Raw genomic sequence first — 16,134 nt, 5'->3', positions numbered from 1 at the left:
GAGGCTATGCGATTAATTAGCAACGCATCCCTACCTACTTCGTACGTAGTATCCAGGCATGCTCTTACAGTCTGACAATCCTTTGGACTTCGTACTTCAGGCCCCTAGGTAGGTTGACTGATAAGAACCCGCGGTTGTCCCACGGTGGACCCCAAAGACGGTCGATATTGACTCAGTAGCTCAACCTTTCTACTCACCCACGAAGCTAATTTCCATGGAATTTCCCCTTTCATCCTGTTTGGTCAACCAGGCGAACAGGCGATGGCGCCCCCACCGAGGTTTATCTTAATTGCTTCCGTTCTTCTCATTATAATTTATTTCTACCGATCTACACCCCCAGTGCCTCGCGCGGTATATGAGGACTTGCAATTTGACGAAGCTAGCTTCGGCCAGCGAGGGCTATTAGCCCAAAAACTATACAATCTGATTCACGAGGCAGAAAGTCTGTGGTGGACCACGGTCACTGGTATCTCCAAGAATGAGAATGATGCAGAAAAACTGGCGACGCGTCTTTTCCCGTTTATACAGCACCCATCTCAGCCTTTCAACACTGCCCCGCTTCGATCACTCCGGTCAACATTTATCCCCATGTCTAAGGGCATCGTTATTCCAGCTGGCAAGAACAGTTTGGTATATGCTTCTCATTTAATCCTGACTCTTCGAGATATCCTCAACGTCACATTGCCTATTGCTATCGCCTACGCGGGGGATGAAGACCTTCTGCCTGCACAGCGGCGATCACTGATGGAGCTGCGACCAGATGTCGAATTGCTGGATGTCACAGCTACCTTGTCGGATAGGTTTATGGATTTGCGACACGGGTCCTGGGCAATAAAACCCTTTGCGGTTTTGGCCAGCCGGTTCGAACAAGTGATCCTCGTCGACGCAGATGTTGTATTTGTCCAACCGCCGGAGCTTCTCTTTGACCACCCAGGCTACCAGGAGAGTGGCGCGCTATTCTTTCATGATCGATATTTCGAGATGAATCCGGGCAATAAGAGGCAAGAATTTATCAAAGCAGAAACGAAAAACTTGGCGCTCCTAGATACCTGTTGCCAGAGCATTCTCAGAGATGGTTATGATGATGAGCAGGACTCGGGAGTCGTCGTCATAGATAAAAGAAAGCTACAGGTCCTCATCGGGCTGTTGCATACCTGCTGGCAGAACTCCTCACCTGTTAGAAACGATATTACATACAAGATTTTCTACGGCGACAAGGAGACCTTCTGGCTTGGGATGGCCTTAAGTAAGGTGCCACATGTTTTTGAGCGGCACTCGGCCGGGATAGCAGGTATGCTGCGAGAACGAGATGGTAAGAAACAGGTTTGCGGGAACACCATTTCGCATTCTTCTGACGAAAATGGGAGTCTGATTTGGTATAATGGTAGCTTGCTTCGAAATAAAAGCAAAAATGGCAAGACATATCTAGTTCCTGAGTATCAAATAGTGGGTGGCCAATGCAGCTGGGTTACTGACCCTGCTTTGCAGTTCTGTTGCCACGGTGGAGACATATCAGAGTTGACCAGTTCAGAGCGTACTGTTCTCGAGAGAAGTGTGGATATCGCTCAAAAGCTAGATGGCCAGCAAGAAATGCAATCAAAATCATGATTACTCAAGTAGCTAAATTTCCGGCCATCTGTGGTTCGCAAGAACTCAGTCTCAGCCCGCAGGGAATGCCGTTGGCCCGTTCAGATACCGATAGAAACCATCAGTCATGCTCACTTCACATGAAATACAATAATATTCGGTAAACAGTCGAAACAACCGCGTTGTTATAAACCACCCTTAAACATTCGCCCTCCAAACTGGTCTCTGATCCCTATGGATAATCCACCTCGATATTATTCAGTTGGGGAAATGCTTCATATCCACTCAACGGACGGAGGAGTGATTAGCCTGCATAGGTACAGAAGGGCTAATCTAACGCTGAGCCATCCGACGATGATAAAGTAACTGGACTGTTGGCACCACTGGCAGTATGAACCACATCAGAGCCTATGCCGTTATGTCTGGTTGCCCGGTGGCGCATAGGAGCTCCGCAATAATGGCAGCCTCTGATATGACAAGAGTTCTGGTTGATATCAAGCTGCAATTTGGATAGCCGTTGGAGAAGAAAGATTAAGCCCCAGGTGGATTGCCCATGGAAATTTGTGAGCTGGACTTCATACTGGTTGAGAGCTGTTTCAAATGTCTGGAGAGATGATAAAATATGTTCTCGTATTGGCTGAAGTGGCGGAGAGGTGCGACCCGGAGGCTGGTCCGATGAAGAAGACTCTTGCTGCCCATTTGCCCCTGGGCTTGCATCATCATCCCGCCCGGTAGGAGTGCGAGCGTTGGCTTGAACGTGGTTCATGATTAGATAGGCCGAGTCTTCCTTGGTGCCGCGGAGCAAAAGAATTTATTGCCTCAATAGCTGTGTAGGAGCATGGCCATGACTTGATCCCTGTTAACTGACGAGCGCGACGTCTACTTATATGTCATCCTCAACTATGATTGCTAGTTGGTACAGTTTGCTAGTCATAAAAACCACCACAAATATTTGCTGCGTTGAATCATGAAGCTCATTATGAGATATATACAATCCCAACTTGGTAGCTGATCACCAAAGCTACTTGCTTTATGCATCTGCACAAATTTATGCCGGTCTTCGTCCCAAGAATTGAACTGGCGGTATGGAGAACTGGAGTACAGACATATGCATGGAAGCGTGGCACCAAATGGAGAGACCAGCTATGAAAGGAATGTTTCTCCCATCAGAAAATACTTCACTTCTCTTGTATGTAACTTTGCCACAAGGCATTAAATGTAACGAGCACAGTATGATGGTACTGGTGTGTGGCATATACTTCAAGAAACCACCCAGGACAGAATGAAGACGCCATCATGGTCAATTCTTGCGCAACGGATATATTCGCCAACGCAGATTCAAAAGGAAATTTACAACCACCGAAAACCACGAACGACAAAATTGTCGCTGACAACGGGGAGCTCTTTCTCGAGCGGTGGAATGCTTGTGCAAGGGAAGCACTAATAAGATCACCATTGGCATCAGCAAGCATGTGTGGCGCGCATTCGCATCACCCGGCGGACGATATAACCTCTTGGAGGGATAATGACGCTTTTGGAGACGATGAAGAGGATGAAGAGAGCAATGCCGGAACGACAGGTAAGCAAGACACACGTTTTGTTTATATATAAACCCCAGTGCTACTATATCTGCCCCCACGTTTCTTCGTGTCTTTGTTCCTTGCGCTCGGCGCGTGGCGGGATGGATATTGCGAAGAAGCGTGGAATGGATAGCGGATCGCGTGGGGCAGGCCAGCAATTTCCTAGTGGCGTGCCGCTTGATGGGCTGTGCTGCTTTTAGAGCTTCGTTGAAGCTGAGAGAGCGTCACGAAACAACTTTTGCCACTCCAAATGGCCTCAATTTTTGGAGTTCGGGCAGCGACACGTCCACAAGCATCGGCAGACCACACCGCTGACCGATCTGCAGCTACCACCAGCGACGATGAAACGTTCGAACCCACCGACCGAGCCCATGGCCCTGTCGATGCTACGGGGCTAAAGGAGAGACCCGAGCTTGCCCATTATCTGCAAAACGATAGCTCGATACTCACTCTCGCTGTTGGAGATCGATACATATACGCTGGCACACAAGATGGGGAGATCGTTGTTTGGTCGCTGGCCTCATTTGAGCTTGTCCTCCGCATACAAGCACACACGCGAGCAGTGCTGTGCTTGTTTCTCTCCGCAGACGGGCAGCTGCTGTTCTCCAGCGCTGGAGACGCAATTGTCAATGCATGGTGCCCAGTTAACCTGAAGAGACTGTATCACATATACAGCACATACGATGTCGGAGATGTCTTCAGTGTTGCATATTCTAGGCAATTCGACACTGTGTATCTTGGAGCGCAAAATACCAGCATACAGTGGTGCAGCTTGAAGGACTCTGCTAGTAGACCTCGCCCAAACCTCGAGCACCATCCGGACCGGCGAAACCACAGATTCTTTGACTCGGTACAGCATGGGGGAACATCGACACCACGACCCCAACCGCTTCGAACGACAGTTAGTGATGGCGAAATCCTTGAAATGGATAAGGCGCATATGATGCACTATGCACATTATGGCTACATTTACTGCATGCTACTGGTTAAAGGTGCTACTAGGCTGGTAGACTCGGATGAGGATGTTTTGATATCTGGCGGAGGAGATGGAACAATCAAAATATGGAGACTGGCTCATGACAACCAAGGAATTAAGGAACTGGCTTGCCTAGGACAGGATGATGCTGAATCGGTGCTGTCCATGGCTGTGGATGGGTCGTTTCTCTACAGCAGCAAACTTGATGGGATCATTGAACTCTGGGATTTGGACACCAAACAGAAACTTCGTGTTATCAAAGCACACAGAGGAGATGTTATGACGTTGCAAATGGCTTGGGGCTATCTTTGGAGTGCCGGATCGACAGGATTTGCGAGAGTAAGCTCACATCTATTCCATTCAAGTACCATGTTGCTAATGACTTTCGCAATAGAAATACAGCACAGTCCAATACGGCAAATACCAGAGCTCATCGTCATTTAGCCAGAAGTATCATTGCGTGAACCGATGGAAAGCCCACGAAGGCAGAATTTTGGCATCAGCAGTCACCACATACAACGGGCAGCAGCTTTATATCACGGGTGCTAACGACAATTCTGTCTCAATTTGGAATATTACTGGCTGTACGACAGAATCCTATGGCAAGAATGAGGTTCCTGAAAACCAGTTGATCAAATCTCTGCAAGAGTTTGTCTCGTTCAAAACTGTGTCTTCAAGGCCTGACAATGCCGAGGATTGTCGACGTGGGGCGACATTCCTACGGACGTTATTTAAGAAGCATGGAGCTCAAACCGAAATGCTGAATACCGACAATCGGCAGAATCCTGTAGTTTACGCCAAGTTCAGAGGCAACCCGGAAACCTCTGCCCACCGGAAGAATATCCTATTCTATGGTCACTATGATGTTGTCCCTGCCGATAATAAGCAAGGCAATTGGATCGTCGACCCATTTCAGATGAAAGGGGTCAATGGGTATCTGTACGGCCGAGGGGTGTCAGATAACAAGGGTCCGATCATGGCTGCTCTCTATGGCGTGGTCGACCTCGTGCATGAGAAGACTCTCGAGTCAGATATAACTTTTCTCATCGAAGGAGAAGAGGAATCCGGCTCCCGTGGGTTTAAGGAGGCAGTCAGACGCCACAAAACTCTTATTGGCGATATTGACTACATAATCCTTGCAAACAGCTACTGGCTGGACGACGAAGTCCCGTGTTTGACCTATGGCCTACGAGGTGTCCTTCATGCCACAGTGAAGGTTGACAGCAATCATCCAGATGTGCATAGCGGTGTTGATGGGAGCTTTATGATGGACGAGCCATTGTTTGATTTGACTGCGATACTGGCAAAACTTAAAGGGCTTCACAATCGAATACAGATCCCTGGGTTTTACGATAAGATTTTGCCCTTGACTACGACCGAGGAGGCCCGGTATAATGATATATGCGACGTCCTGATCCGGCGCAACCCCGAGCTTGGTCCACCGGAAACCCTCAAGGCGTCTCTTATGGCACGATGGCGGGAGCCAAACTTGACCATCCATCGGTACAAGGTTTCTGGCCCTGATGGGTCGCTGGTCTCATCGCATGCCAGCGCAGCCATTTCTTTCCGCCTGGTGCCTAACCAAGAAGTTGATGATGTGGTCAAGTCTCTTAACGCCTTTCTCTCTGACGCGTTTTCACAGCTCGATACGCATAACCGGCTCTCAATCACGATTGATAACCAGGCAGATGCATGGCTTGGGGACCCAGAGAACGAGATATTCCAGACCCTGGAGGAAGCTATCATGGACGTTTGGGGTCCAATAGGAGACACAAGGCGCTCAAGTGTCCCTGGACCAAAACCTAGGCAGCTCAAGTCGCCGCTAACCCCGAACATGAGCCCGAGTCTAAAGCCAACACCGGCCACCAGTAATACATTGACGAATGGCAGCGACCATACCTCTCTCGCCGCAACCCCTCTTGATGTCTCGCTGCCTGATACGATGCTTTCGCCAATCGCCATTGACGGCACAAATGACAACAAGAGCAGAGGTAGAAAGCCATTGTACATCCGAGAGGGGGGTTCCATTCCAAGTATCAGATTTCTTGAAAAGGAATTCGGTGCCCCGGCTGCTCACTTGCCATGTGGACAAGCAAGCGACAGTGCGCATTTGGACAACGAGCGTCTCAGAGTCAGCAATTTGTACAAAAGTCGGGAGATTTTCAGAAAGGTGTTCAAGGAGTTGCCCAGAAAATAGTGTGGATAATGGTGTTCCGGAGAATGGTGTCGATGGAGAATGGTTCCATAAATTGGAAGGATAAGGTGCCATGTTGATACTTTGTTCTATCTGCGTGGTGTTTCAAAGATACCCTTCTAGGCTGTTGATATTAGACTAGAGAAGTTATCTGGTTGCTGAGGTAGCTTTAGATTCTTTCGACATCTAGAATTGTAAGGTTTGCCCCCGGGCCAGCCTCAGGCTAGAGTAATTGCAAATTGTATTCAATCAAAAGACGAACAGCAACTATAGTATTTGAATTTAGCAAGTCACCCTTTTGTCGTGGTATTGTCTATCTGGTGTATTAGAGATTTATCTACCTAAGGCTGTGAGACTGTGCACGGATCCGAATTCATGCGAAGTATCGGTGACGGCTTCCTTTGCTAGTGGATCCATCAACCACCCACCAACCATACTATTTCCTCTGCCCTATCTCGATTTCTATTGTTAATATGCCGAAGTACGGTCCTTGTCTGCATCTATGTGCTATTGTACTTACTTTATTAATTTACCTTTTGTATCGTGTTGTAACTCTCCTGGACGATTTCGGACGAGAGTATTCATCTCGCATCTATTGCCACAAGGATGTGATGTCTAGCTTCGAACTCATCCCTCTCACATGTAGTGAACATTTGTGAGCATGGTATTTGTTGAGAGGATATACTCTAGGGCCTTGTTTATGTTACTAGTCGATGTTCTCTATTGCTACCGATATCTCTGCACCAATTGATAAATATGGCAAAGACTGCATATGAAGTAGCTGCTACAGGTTATGATGCCCTTGCTCCATCAAATCTTTCTGTTGCCATATATCCTGCCAGTTATCGTCAAATGTGAATTTATGCACCTGATTTCTCTTATCAAAATCAAGATAGCAAGCTGGCATATTGATTAGTTATTTGGTATGTGAAATGCGTTAACATATCTTTGACCTAGAGAAAAAGGTCACGTATAACAGTTTTGCATAATACGACTGCTGAGCCTGGCCTGTCGGTGTCATATCTATGAAATTTTCTGGGCAGACTGGCTCAAAGTACAAACGAATTTAGAGTTAACAAAGGGGAAAGCTATCTACTCTTTCTCCAGTCTGACTTTATTTCCCAATGTCTAGTATTCTTCTTAACAGACTATATAGAGTACCAATCAACTCGTCTAGGTCAATTGGTGAAACTTAAAATATGGACTTTTCCATCATCTAGCTTAAGCTTTTGAGCCTAGGGAAAAATGGACTACTGATTTTGTCCTCTGATATTAAGTTGCCGGCGTGTTTACTCTTAGTAGAGTATGGTGAAAACTTATGCTACACTCTTGAGGTAGTCAGCCTCATCTCCCTACGATAGCTAGCTTAGTTGTTTTGTTATGGTTTGGTAACATACACCGCCTAATGCCTAAGACCGTCTCTATTTGGACACGTCCGAATTCTTTTGGTCGCTCGTGTGAACTTTCCCTCTTGATCCGCCAACTCTCAACAATATCGTCGCATTTGCAAAGACATTCACTGATCTTTAACGTCGTTCATTGCGTTACTTGGATAAGCTGACGTTTAGGACGCTCCCCGAATCGATACATTCCCAAGCTGCCTACAGCCTTTTTGCTTTGTTTTCACACACTCAAAGGCTCTCTACATCTTAATTTTGCTCCTAGCTACCCTTTGGCCCTTACCAGCCTAACTGCCCGGAGGAAATGAGCCAGCAACAGCTACGACCACTGGCAGCTGGATCCTCGTTCGAGTCCCCACTGCTGATAGACTCGGACGAGGACCAGGCCGTTTCCAAGGTAACGCCCAGGAATAGGCAGAGAACACTGAAGACGAAGGCTGAAATAAACTCTTCACAAGGGTTAAAGTTCAATACGTATGCTCCTGGGACTTTGGTAGGAGAAACTGATCGCGAGGATTCCGATGAAGATATCAGGGGTCCAATCCGCCGGATGCGGGCACGACCCCTAGACGTCGACTTCTCCCCGAGTACGCTCGCCGCAGAATCTCCTACCCCGAGATTATATCGCCAGAAGAGCTCCCTGCCAATATCTCCTGGCTCGAGGAGCCTTTTATCACAGACATCCACGTCACCAACTAAGTCCAAGCGCCAGCCATCATCCGAACTTGACGGATCTCCATCTAAGAGATATCAGCCATCGGATCGGCCAGCAACAATAGTCACGGTATCTAATACAAATGAGCATACAAAGACCACAACACCAAACAAAGCACTCGCGTATATTCCCGCCCACGCCTATATCGAGATAAGTGACGATGATAGCAGCGATGAAAACGACAAGGGTGACTATGATGGTGAAGGTTACCGGAGGTCATCCTTAGATACTGAAGTCGAAGGTCGAAATGGGCAGACTCGGATACAAAATAGAACACCTGCTCAAGACAATTACTGGGCATTATCTTCAGATACTGAAGCCGAGGATCAAGATGAAAGGCGTCAAACATCGTCCATGCCAGTGCTTCAACACAAACGAAGGGCAATTCATGATAAGCAGAGATCTTCACCAATAGGAGGGAATTTAGACGAAGAAGTTTTAAAGCATAGAATACAAACAAAAGCAACGCCATGGATTCGAAAATTAGTAAACCTACCTAACCACTTCCACTTACAGTATACACATTACTGACTGGGTTAGGCTGGGGCTATGTTTAACCGTACACTCGGTGCTGCGGAAGCTGAAGATCTTGACGACAATGATAAGAAGGCGGTGATCAGCATTACGAGTGACGTTGCTATAGTTCGGAAAGCAGCCTGGGATTCGACATCTAAGACGAATGAAGTTTCGTTTGAGGAAGAACAGATATGGTATGAGTCGGCTACAGGCCGTACTGGCTTTCCTTCTGTGGAAATTGACTATGTGAGATATTGCCCTGGAGACTTTTGCATCGTACGCCCATCCGAAAATACTGAAGGTCAGTACATCACCTCATTAGTGCCGGGTTTAATATACTAACGGTATCTCATTTCAGCCTCCGAGCAAGGAGATCCATGGTTTGCGCGTATTATCTCCATTTTCGAGGAAGAAGATGGCGAGCCAAGCTGTCACATGCAGTGGTTGGTGCACGGCTCTAGTACCATTCTTGGTGAAACTGCCGGACCTCATGAATTGTTCCTTCTATATCAATGCGATAATAACCCGGCGACTTGCATTGCAGGAAAGATTCAAGTCGATCTTCCAGGAGACGAACGTCAAGATTTTGTGACCGGGGCTATCGAGACAAGATATAACGCCGGCGAATACTTTTGTCGCTTCGTCTTTGACGATAATAAGGAGACGTTCACGCATGCCCCTAGTCTACACGACCCATTGCCAAAGGGTGTTATTCAAGGCAAAGATTGCTACTGCTGCTTGAAGATACAGGAGGTAAAGCATTTCAATCGCAGAACTATAATTGGGAACATTTCCAAGCATGGTTCGATTACCGGCTATGAGTATCTTGGAGTCACTTACCATGTCCATGATTTTGTCTATATCGTCTCGAAAGAAGCGGGGCCATATGTCATAGGACAGATACTGGCATTTAAGGTCTCGAATTACCTGGAGTATTCTGCGTCCCCGAAGCTATTGCGAGATATGGCCGACATCAGGGTCACTGTGAAGGTGCTTGAACGCTACCATGACAAGGACAAGAAGTGGTGGAAGGTGGTAACCAAAAATATTCCCCGCAATATTAGAGACAACCGACGACTCTATCTCACCAAGAAGGAAATTCAAGTGTCTGCCGATCTTATTGAAGGGCGATGCCAAGTTCGTCATCCTAACGACATTGATAATCTAGACACCTACAAGGACCAGAATGACACTTTCTGGATCAAGGATCAGGTATCCCAGTTTGCAGAAACGAACGAGTTTGACCCGCTACATGCGAACGAGTTAATGTATTGCGAAGATACCAAAGCAGAAATTGCAGACCGAGAGAGCAAGCTGAAAGATTTCCTCGCGTCTACCCAGGCTTTACCAGCATTAGAGCTATGTGCTGGGTGTGGTGGGCTATGCCTAGGGCTCGGCCAGAGCGGAGCTATCAAGACAAAATGGGCTGTTGAGTTTGCTCCTGCGGCTGCGCGAACTTTTAAATCCAACTTTCCTGATGTTCAGGTATATAACGAAGATGGTAGTAAATGCCTTGCAAGGGCCATCAGGGAGAGCCAGGGCATCGTGAGGCAGGGCGAGAAAGATATAGCTGGAAGACCTGTGTCTCCAATGCCTAAGAGAGGTCAAGTGGGTGTGATATGTGGGGGGTTTCCCTGCCCTGGATACACGGGAGCAAACCAGCGGCCCCTTGCAGATGACGTGAAGAATACATGTTAGTTGACTAAGATGCTTTCATTTTGCATATCCTTCTGTGGATATCGAAGAAAAATGCTAACGATCTACATTTAGTGATTACTATGGTTCTTAGTTATGTCGACTTCTATAGACCGAACTATGTCTTGTTAGAAAAGTAAGGCACTCCTTATAGCCCATAGGACCAAATACTGATACGCAAAATAGTGTTAGAGGAATTCTCACTCATCGAGTAAGTTCACGGCTATGCGTACACTAATGAATTGCTGACTGTCAAAAGCTCGGAGCAATACAGAAGGGAAATCATAAGGTGGAAGGAGGAATTGAGCGAGGAACACTAAAGTATGCAGTGCCTAATTACACCACGGTCCCATTTATAAATGTACTAACAAGGGCGTAGATTTATCCTCCGCGCTCTGACTTCGATGGGATACGCATGCCAGTTTACGGTGCTCCAGACTGGGGAGTTCTCAGTACCCCAGAGCCGCCAAAGAGTCTTCTTCTGGGCAGCCTTCCGTGGAAATGATCTACCTAAGTATCCGCAGGCTACTAGCATATGGGCCGGGGCATGTCCGGTTTCTTGGCACCGCGATCGCACTACCGGTGTGGCCCCCCATCGGGAAGTTACGGTTGGAGATGCCACCACGGATCTGCCAGCATTCGATTGGGAGAATCCCCATAATATTAGATCGCAAACAGGAGAGCAGCGTCGGGACCGGGAAGCAAGATCCAAGACCATCATACAGTTACCTATTGTTCGAGGAAAGGATTATGTTGGCGTTGATAAGCAAGATTATGCTTACCCGCCTCTCACTGAGTATCAGCGGGTATTGAGAAGAGGGGTGCCTGCGGACCGCCTGATGAATCACGTTACTCACAACTTTTTCGATAACCCACCTGCAACTGGGAGGTTAAGGCAGGCAATTTCCGAACAGGTCTGTAACATTGAAATGATTCCCGGAGCCGATCATCGTGGGCTCCCTCGGAAGTTGAGACATTGGGGCTTGAGCCATCGAGATTCTGCAGCAGAGCGCCACAATTATTACCCAGGAAGGTACGGCCGGCTAGACTATGAAGGGCCTTTCCAGACTTGTATGACTAATGTCTTTCCAAATGGGAAGAATGGAAATGTGCGCGTATTCAATCCCCTCGGCCGTTTGAATTGACTAACCTTATATGTTTAGGTTGTCCATCCCACCCAACATCGAATTCTTAGCATTCGCGAGCAAGCCCGGGCAATGGGATTTCCCGATTCCTACGTATGGGACCTTGAAGACGTGCCTGTGAAACTAGCCTTCCGGATGATTGGGAATGCAGTTCCGGTAGTTCTGGCATCGAAACTTGGCGAGGAATTACTGGAAGCTCGATTTCAGGCTTGGGCAAAGGCTAGACTTTAGGCGAGTGATAGTACGATAAAGGCGAGTGAAAGCAGTGCGATAGATGATGACGGTCCTGTTTTGATGTCTGATTCTGGCACGGATTCAGAGAGTGTAGGTGTGATTGAGCCATGGGCTGAGTAACAAAATTATGATAATCCTTTTGTAAGATATCTAGACACTAGAGCCGATGGCAAAAACCACTCATAACACACATTGGCCCGACTTACACATAGAGAACTTGAAGAATTAAAACCGGTGCTTTTATGAAATTAATAATGGTCCACAATCAGAAGATAAAAATACGATACCCTATAGTGCCCTATAGATGACATGAAATTGATATAAGTTTAGAAGCCTAAGCTCTAGAGTTATTTTGATCCTTTGGATTGGGGCCCGACGACAGAACATTTTGAAAGATGGGATTATTTCACCCTGGAGTAAGCTGGAAATTGAGATATTATCTAATAAATAACAAGTCATGTAATAAGTATATGATAGGTAAAAATAATAAGGAAGATATCTCGCTCTTTCAAGTAGAATGATGTAGTTCCTGGTTTGTTGTGGTGGAGTGTGAGATCATGTGATCCAGGGGCCATCTCAAATCACGTGCACGTTAGTGGACCCCGGGTCCCGGGTCCCGGGTCGTTTCAGGGGAGGGATATTATGTCATGTGACATCCTCGTCATCTTCACCAGGTGACAAGCGAACAGCTTTCCTGACCTTTCATCTCATCTCACAAACATCTTGCACTCAATAAAGTTCTTTCACTCCACAACAAGTCATTTGGGGATATTTTTATTCCTCATGCGCTCTTTACTCGAACACTCGATATGCCCATGTCTGTGGAGGAGGTTCCTCAGGGCTACGCGATAGTAGGGGGAAGGTTCCAGGACGCCGATGCGGCGCCACCAGTCGTCGATTCAGATGCATCCAATCACCAAAGTCGAGAAATGGCTTCGGAGTCGGATATGTATCCAGAGAGACGTTTGCCCGTCAATGAAGTTCGGCAACTCCCATCCCCATCGCCATCTCCATCTCCATCTCCATCGCCCCGAAGCTCGTCGCTATCTCTAGTCATACCTGGTACCTTATCTTCCAATGCAGAGGAGCGTAAATTCCCCAAATCATCCCCGACGGCCGAAGTGCTATCTTCGACGGGGAGTAAAGGTGTGATCGCGAGCCCATCTATATCCGCATCGAAGATTATACCCGGCCATGAGCTTCATCACGATTCTGTGGATAGGGTTGGGAAGCCTGGCAGGTTATCCTTGTCGAAAGCCAACGGAGAGGTCCTGAAATTATCGGCTGCTCAAATGGAAGAGTTGACTTCCGCGCCAGAATCGTTGCCTATAACATCTCCCGCGAGGTCGCCTTTTTCTCCACAGCCATCACTGGCCGCTTCCCCGATTTTTGATCGCAGAGCGTCAATGTCTGAGACTACCAGGCCCGATGAAAATTATAAAAGTTCTGTGCAATATAACAGCTCGACTGGCTTTGAGCCGTTGATGAGCGCATCAAACTCCACTGGAGATCGTCGTCCAAGTATAGAGACAACGCCAGCAATTTCGCCAACCAATGTTATTAGCAGGCGTCCTGGCTTTTCATCACGTTCTTCCGCCCAGCCTACGAACAACAACCGGGCGGCATCCTACCACAGAGGAACGTCTCGACAACCATCACCCAGACGCAAACCAGCCCCCAATGGAGCACGCCCGGAACATCTGGATATAGATATTCCCTTCAAACCTTTGCCAAACGGGCCAAACCCTTCATCAGCTCTGAGGCCGCCACCTTCCCCAATCCCACAGTCTATTCCTCTTCCGCCTATGTCTATACCAACATATTTACAATTGGAACTATCATCGTCAAGGCCTTCGCCTTTGTACATTTACCGATCTGCTAATAGCGATATTCCTTACGAATCTTCGAAAATAAAGTTCGAGCGCTTACTGAATTTCCTTTTATTGCCTCCGCAGTTGGAGCAAGTGCTTTATTTTGGCTCATTAGCGTGTCTTGATGCATGGTTATATACCTTTACCATTCTACCTCTTCGGTTTTTCAAAGCGCTGGCAGTTTTAATCCAGTGGTGGGGCGAGGTACTGGCAAAAGAAGCAAGGTTCATCCTGGGATTTATATATCATGGCGCTGGCCGTTTCTGGCATCGCCAACGTGGAAGGTCGGATAGCGTGGATTCTTCAGCTCGCTCTAGAAGTGTATCCCGAGTACGCCAGGCGGGAACCTCGCGAATATCATCATATCAATCTCAACCTCATTCAGGGAGGATCCTCGAGAACGTCAATGGCAATGGTGTTCCAGAACGTGCGTATCCTGAATCGGGACCCAGACCATCGAGACAAGGCTGGGGTCGCCGCCATCGGCGAATGAAGTCTCATCCTTCATCATTATCTTCAAATCACAAAGCAGATCTTCTTCAGGGAGCAGTCATAGTATGTAGCTGTCTTATTCTGATGAGGTTCGATGCTAGCAGGATGTATCACAGTATCAGGGGCCAGGCAGCTATCAAGCTCTATGTTATTTATAACGTTTTAGAGGTAGGTTTGTTGGCTTCGATGTTAGTCCAAGCGCTAAAGTTATCAGGTTTGCGACAAATTGTTTTCTGCCCTGGGGCAAGATATATTTGAATGCTTATTTTCTAACGAGACTTTGGATCGAGACTCCGATGGCCGTAGTAAGATATTACGACCATTAGGCATGTTCATACTTGCACTCATATATAATGTCATCCACGCCGCAGCCTTATTCTATCAGGTTATTACGCTGAACGTCGCAGTCAATTCATATTCGAATGCGCTGTTGACGCTTCTCATGTCAAATCAATTCGTTGAGATTAAGTCTTCAGTGTTCAAGATGTTCCAGAAAGACAATATCTTCCAATTAACTTGTGCTGACATCGTTGAACGATTCCAGCTGTGGTTGATGCTGACAATTATTGCTTTACGAAACATCGTGGAGGTTGGTGGATTGAGTATTGTTGCTGGTGATGGTGGGGCTGGAGATTTGTTGCAGGATGCAGCTGCATCACTCAAGTCGAACTCTATCCTACCAAATAGCTTCACCATACTTCCTAGCTGGTCTGGCGAGGTTCTTTCACCTTTCCTGTTGGTGCTTGGCAGCGAAATGCTAGTAGATTGGGTAAAGCACGCTTACATCGGTAAATTCAATCGTGTTAACCCGGCGGTCTATCAACGATATCTTGACGTTCTCGCGAAGGATTATTATACAAACGTAAGCTTCTTTTGCCCTATTTAATATCCCTTGCTAATTTTACAGGCTTTTATTAATCAAAATCTCATCAAACGTCTGGGCCTCCCCGTAATTCCTCTATCATGTCTATTCATACGATCCTCTGTCCAGACATACCACATGTTCCTCGCGACTCACGTTCCGCCTCCGATACCGTCAACTGCAACGGCATTGTCTGTTGAATCTGCCACTTCGTCCCCAGCCACCAGAGCCGCCCTCGAACACTTCGACAACATCATCCGACGAGCGCTTGGCAGATCTACCTTCGGAATCCCCGACCCTACTACAGCCAGCCGCTGGTATCTACCCAGTGCAGATGACGCCATCGCAGCTTTGACGATGCTCATCTTCTTCCTCGGCGCATTTTTTGTCCTCCTCGCCCTCAAGCTCGTTCTCGGGATGCTACTGTTGAAGTTTGCGCGGAATAGATACAGTACTATGAAGACGAGAGAGCACCAAAGTTATGATACAGAAAGCAAAAGACTTGGTTCATGGGGCATGACCGAGTTGGATGAGGAGAAACGCCGGCATATCTTTAACGATGATCCGGAGGCTTTGAGGAAATTGAGAGAAAAGGAGAAGTTAGGGAGAGAGAAAGCGGCCGCGGGAATGGACTTTTCGAAAGTTAGTCGATATGAGATGTCAGCGAAGAGGATATGGTAGCTTCTTATACAGATTTGGAAAGTATTACTAAGCAACCCCTTAAATGCCGACCTAACCTACCTAAGTATGACAGACGCGCAGTCCTCAATGCATCGCTAGCAGCTCAACTAGTGTTTGATATTCTCCGTGTTGACCTCATCTTTCAAGTGTGATAGCTTCATCGTGGTGTTGTGTCTATTCGTTTAA

General features: G+C 47.3%; 5 protein-coding genes across 5 annotated transcripts; 4 read left to right on the top strand and 1 right to left on the bottom strand.

Annotated features, from left to right (window-relative positions):
• Positions 1–261: 261 nt before the first annotated feature.
• On the top strand, positions 262–1,608 carry BP5553_04588 (Glycosyltransferase family 71 protein; the record flags this gene model as incomplete). Its single annotated transcript, XM_032013211.1, has 1 exon — positions 262–1,608. The coding sequence occupies one exon, from the start codon at positions 262–264 to the stop codon at positions 1,606–1,608; it is 1,347 nt and encodes a 448-aa protein (XP_031869811.1).
• Positions 1,609–1,915: 307 nt separating this feature from the next.
• BP5553_04587 (uncharacterized protein) lies at positions 1,916–2,353 on the bottom strand (the record flags this gene model as incomplete). The annotated part of the gene is made up of 1 exon (XM_032013210.1): positions 1,916–2,353. The coding sequence occupies one exon, from the start codon at positions 2,351–2,353 to the stop codon at positions 1,916–1,918; it is 438 nt and encodes a 145-aa protein (XP_031869810.1).
• A 530-nt stretch (positions 2,354–2,883) lies between these two features.
• Positions 2,884–6,340, top strand: BP5553_04586 (Zn-dependent exopeptidase; the record flags this gene model as incomplete). The annotated part of the gene is made up of 3 exons (XM_032013209.1): positions 2,884–3,166; positions 3,437–4,482; positions 4,538–6,340. The coding sequence occupies 3 exons, from the start codon at positions 2,884–2,886 to the stop codon at positions 6,338–6,340; spliced, it is 3,132 nt and encodes a 1,043-aa protein (XP_031869809.1).
• Positions 6,341–8,041: 1,701 nt separating this feature from the next.
• Positions 8,042–12,039, top strand: BP5553_04585 (uncharacterized protein; the record flags this gene model as incomplete). The annotated part of the gene is made up of 8 exons (XM_032013208.1): positions 8,042–8,938; positions 8,993–9,269; positions 9,327–10,661; positions 10,739–10,799; positions 10,850–10,874; positions 10,923–10,984; positions 11,043–11,772; positions 11,827–12,039. 8 exons carry the CDS (start codon positions 8,042–8,044, stop codon positions 12,037–12,039), a joined length of 3,600 nt encoding a protein of 1,199 aa, XP_031869808.1.
• An 812-nt stretch (positions 12,040–12,851) lies between these two features.
• Positions 12,852–15,948, top strand: BP5553_04584 (Uncharacterized protein; the record flags this gene model as incomplete). Its single annotated transcript, XM_032013207.1, has 3 exons — positions 12,852–14,573; positions 14,620–15,267; positions 15,313–15,948. The coding sequence occupies 3 exons, from the start codon at positions 12,852–12,854 to the stop codon at positions 15,946–15,948; spliced, it is 3,006 nt and encodes a 1,001-aa protein (XP_031869807.1).
• Between the last annotated feature and the right edge of the window lie 186 nt (positions 15,949–16,134).

The sequence above is a fragment of the Venustampulla echinocandica genome, assembly GCF_003357145.1.
Source record: "Venustampulla echinocandica strain BP 5553 chromosome Unknown scaffold_2, whole genome shotgun sequence".
Taxonomy (NCBI): Eukaryota; Fungi; Ascomycota; class Leotiomycetes; order Helotiales; family Pleuroascaceae; genus Venustampulla; species Venustampulla echinocandica.
This window is presented reverse-complemented; position numbering and strand designations above follow the sequence as displayed.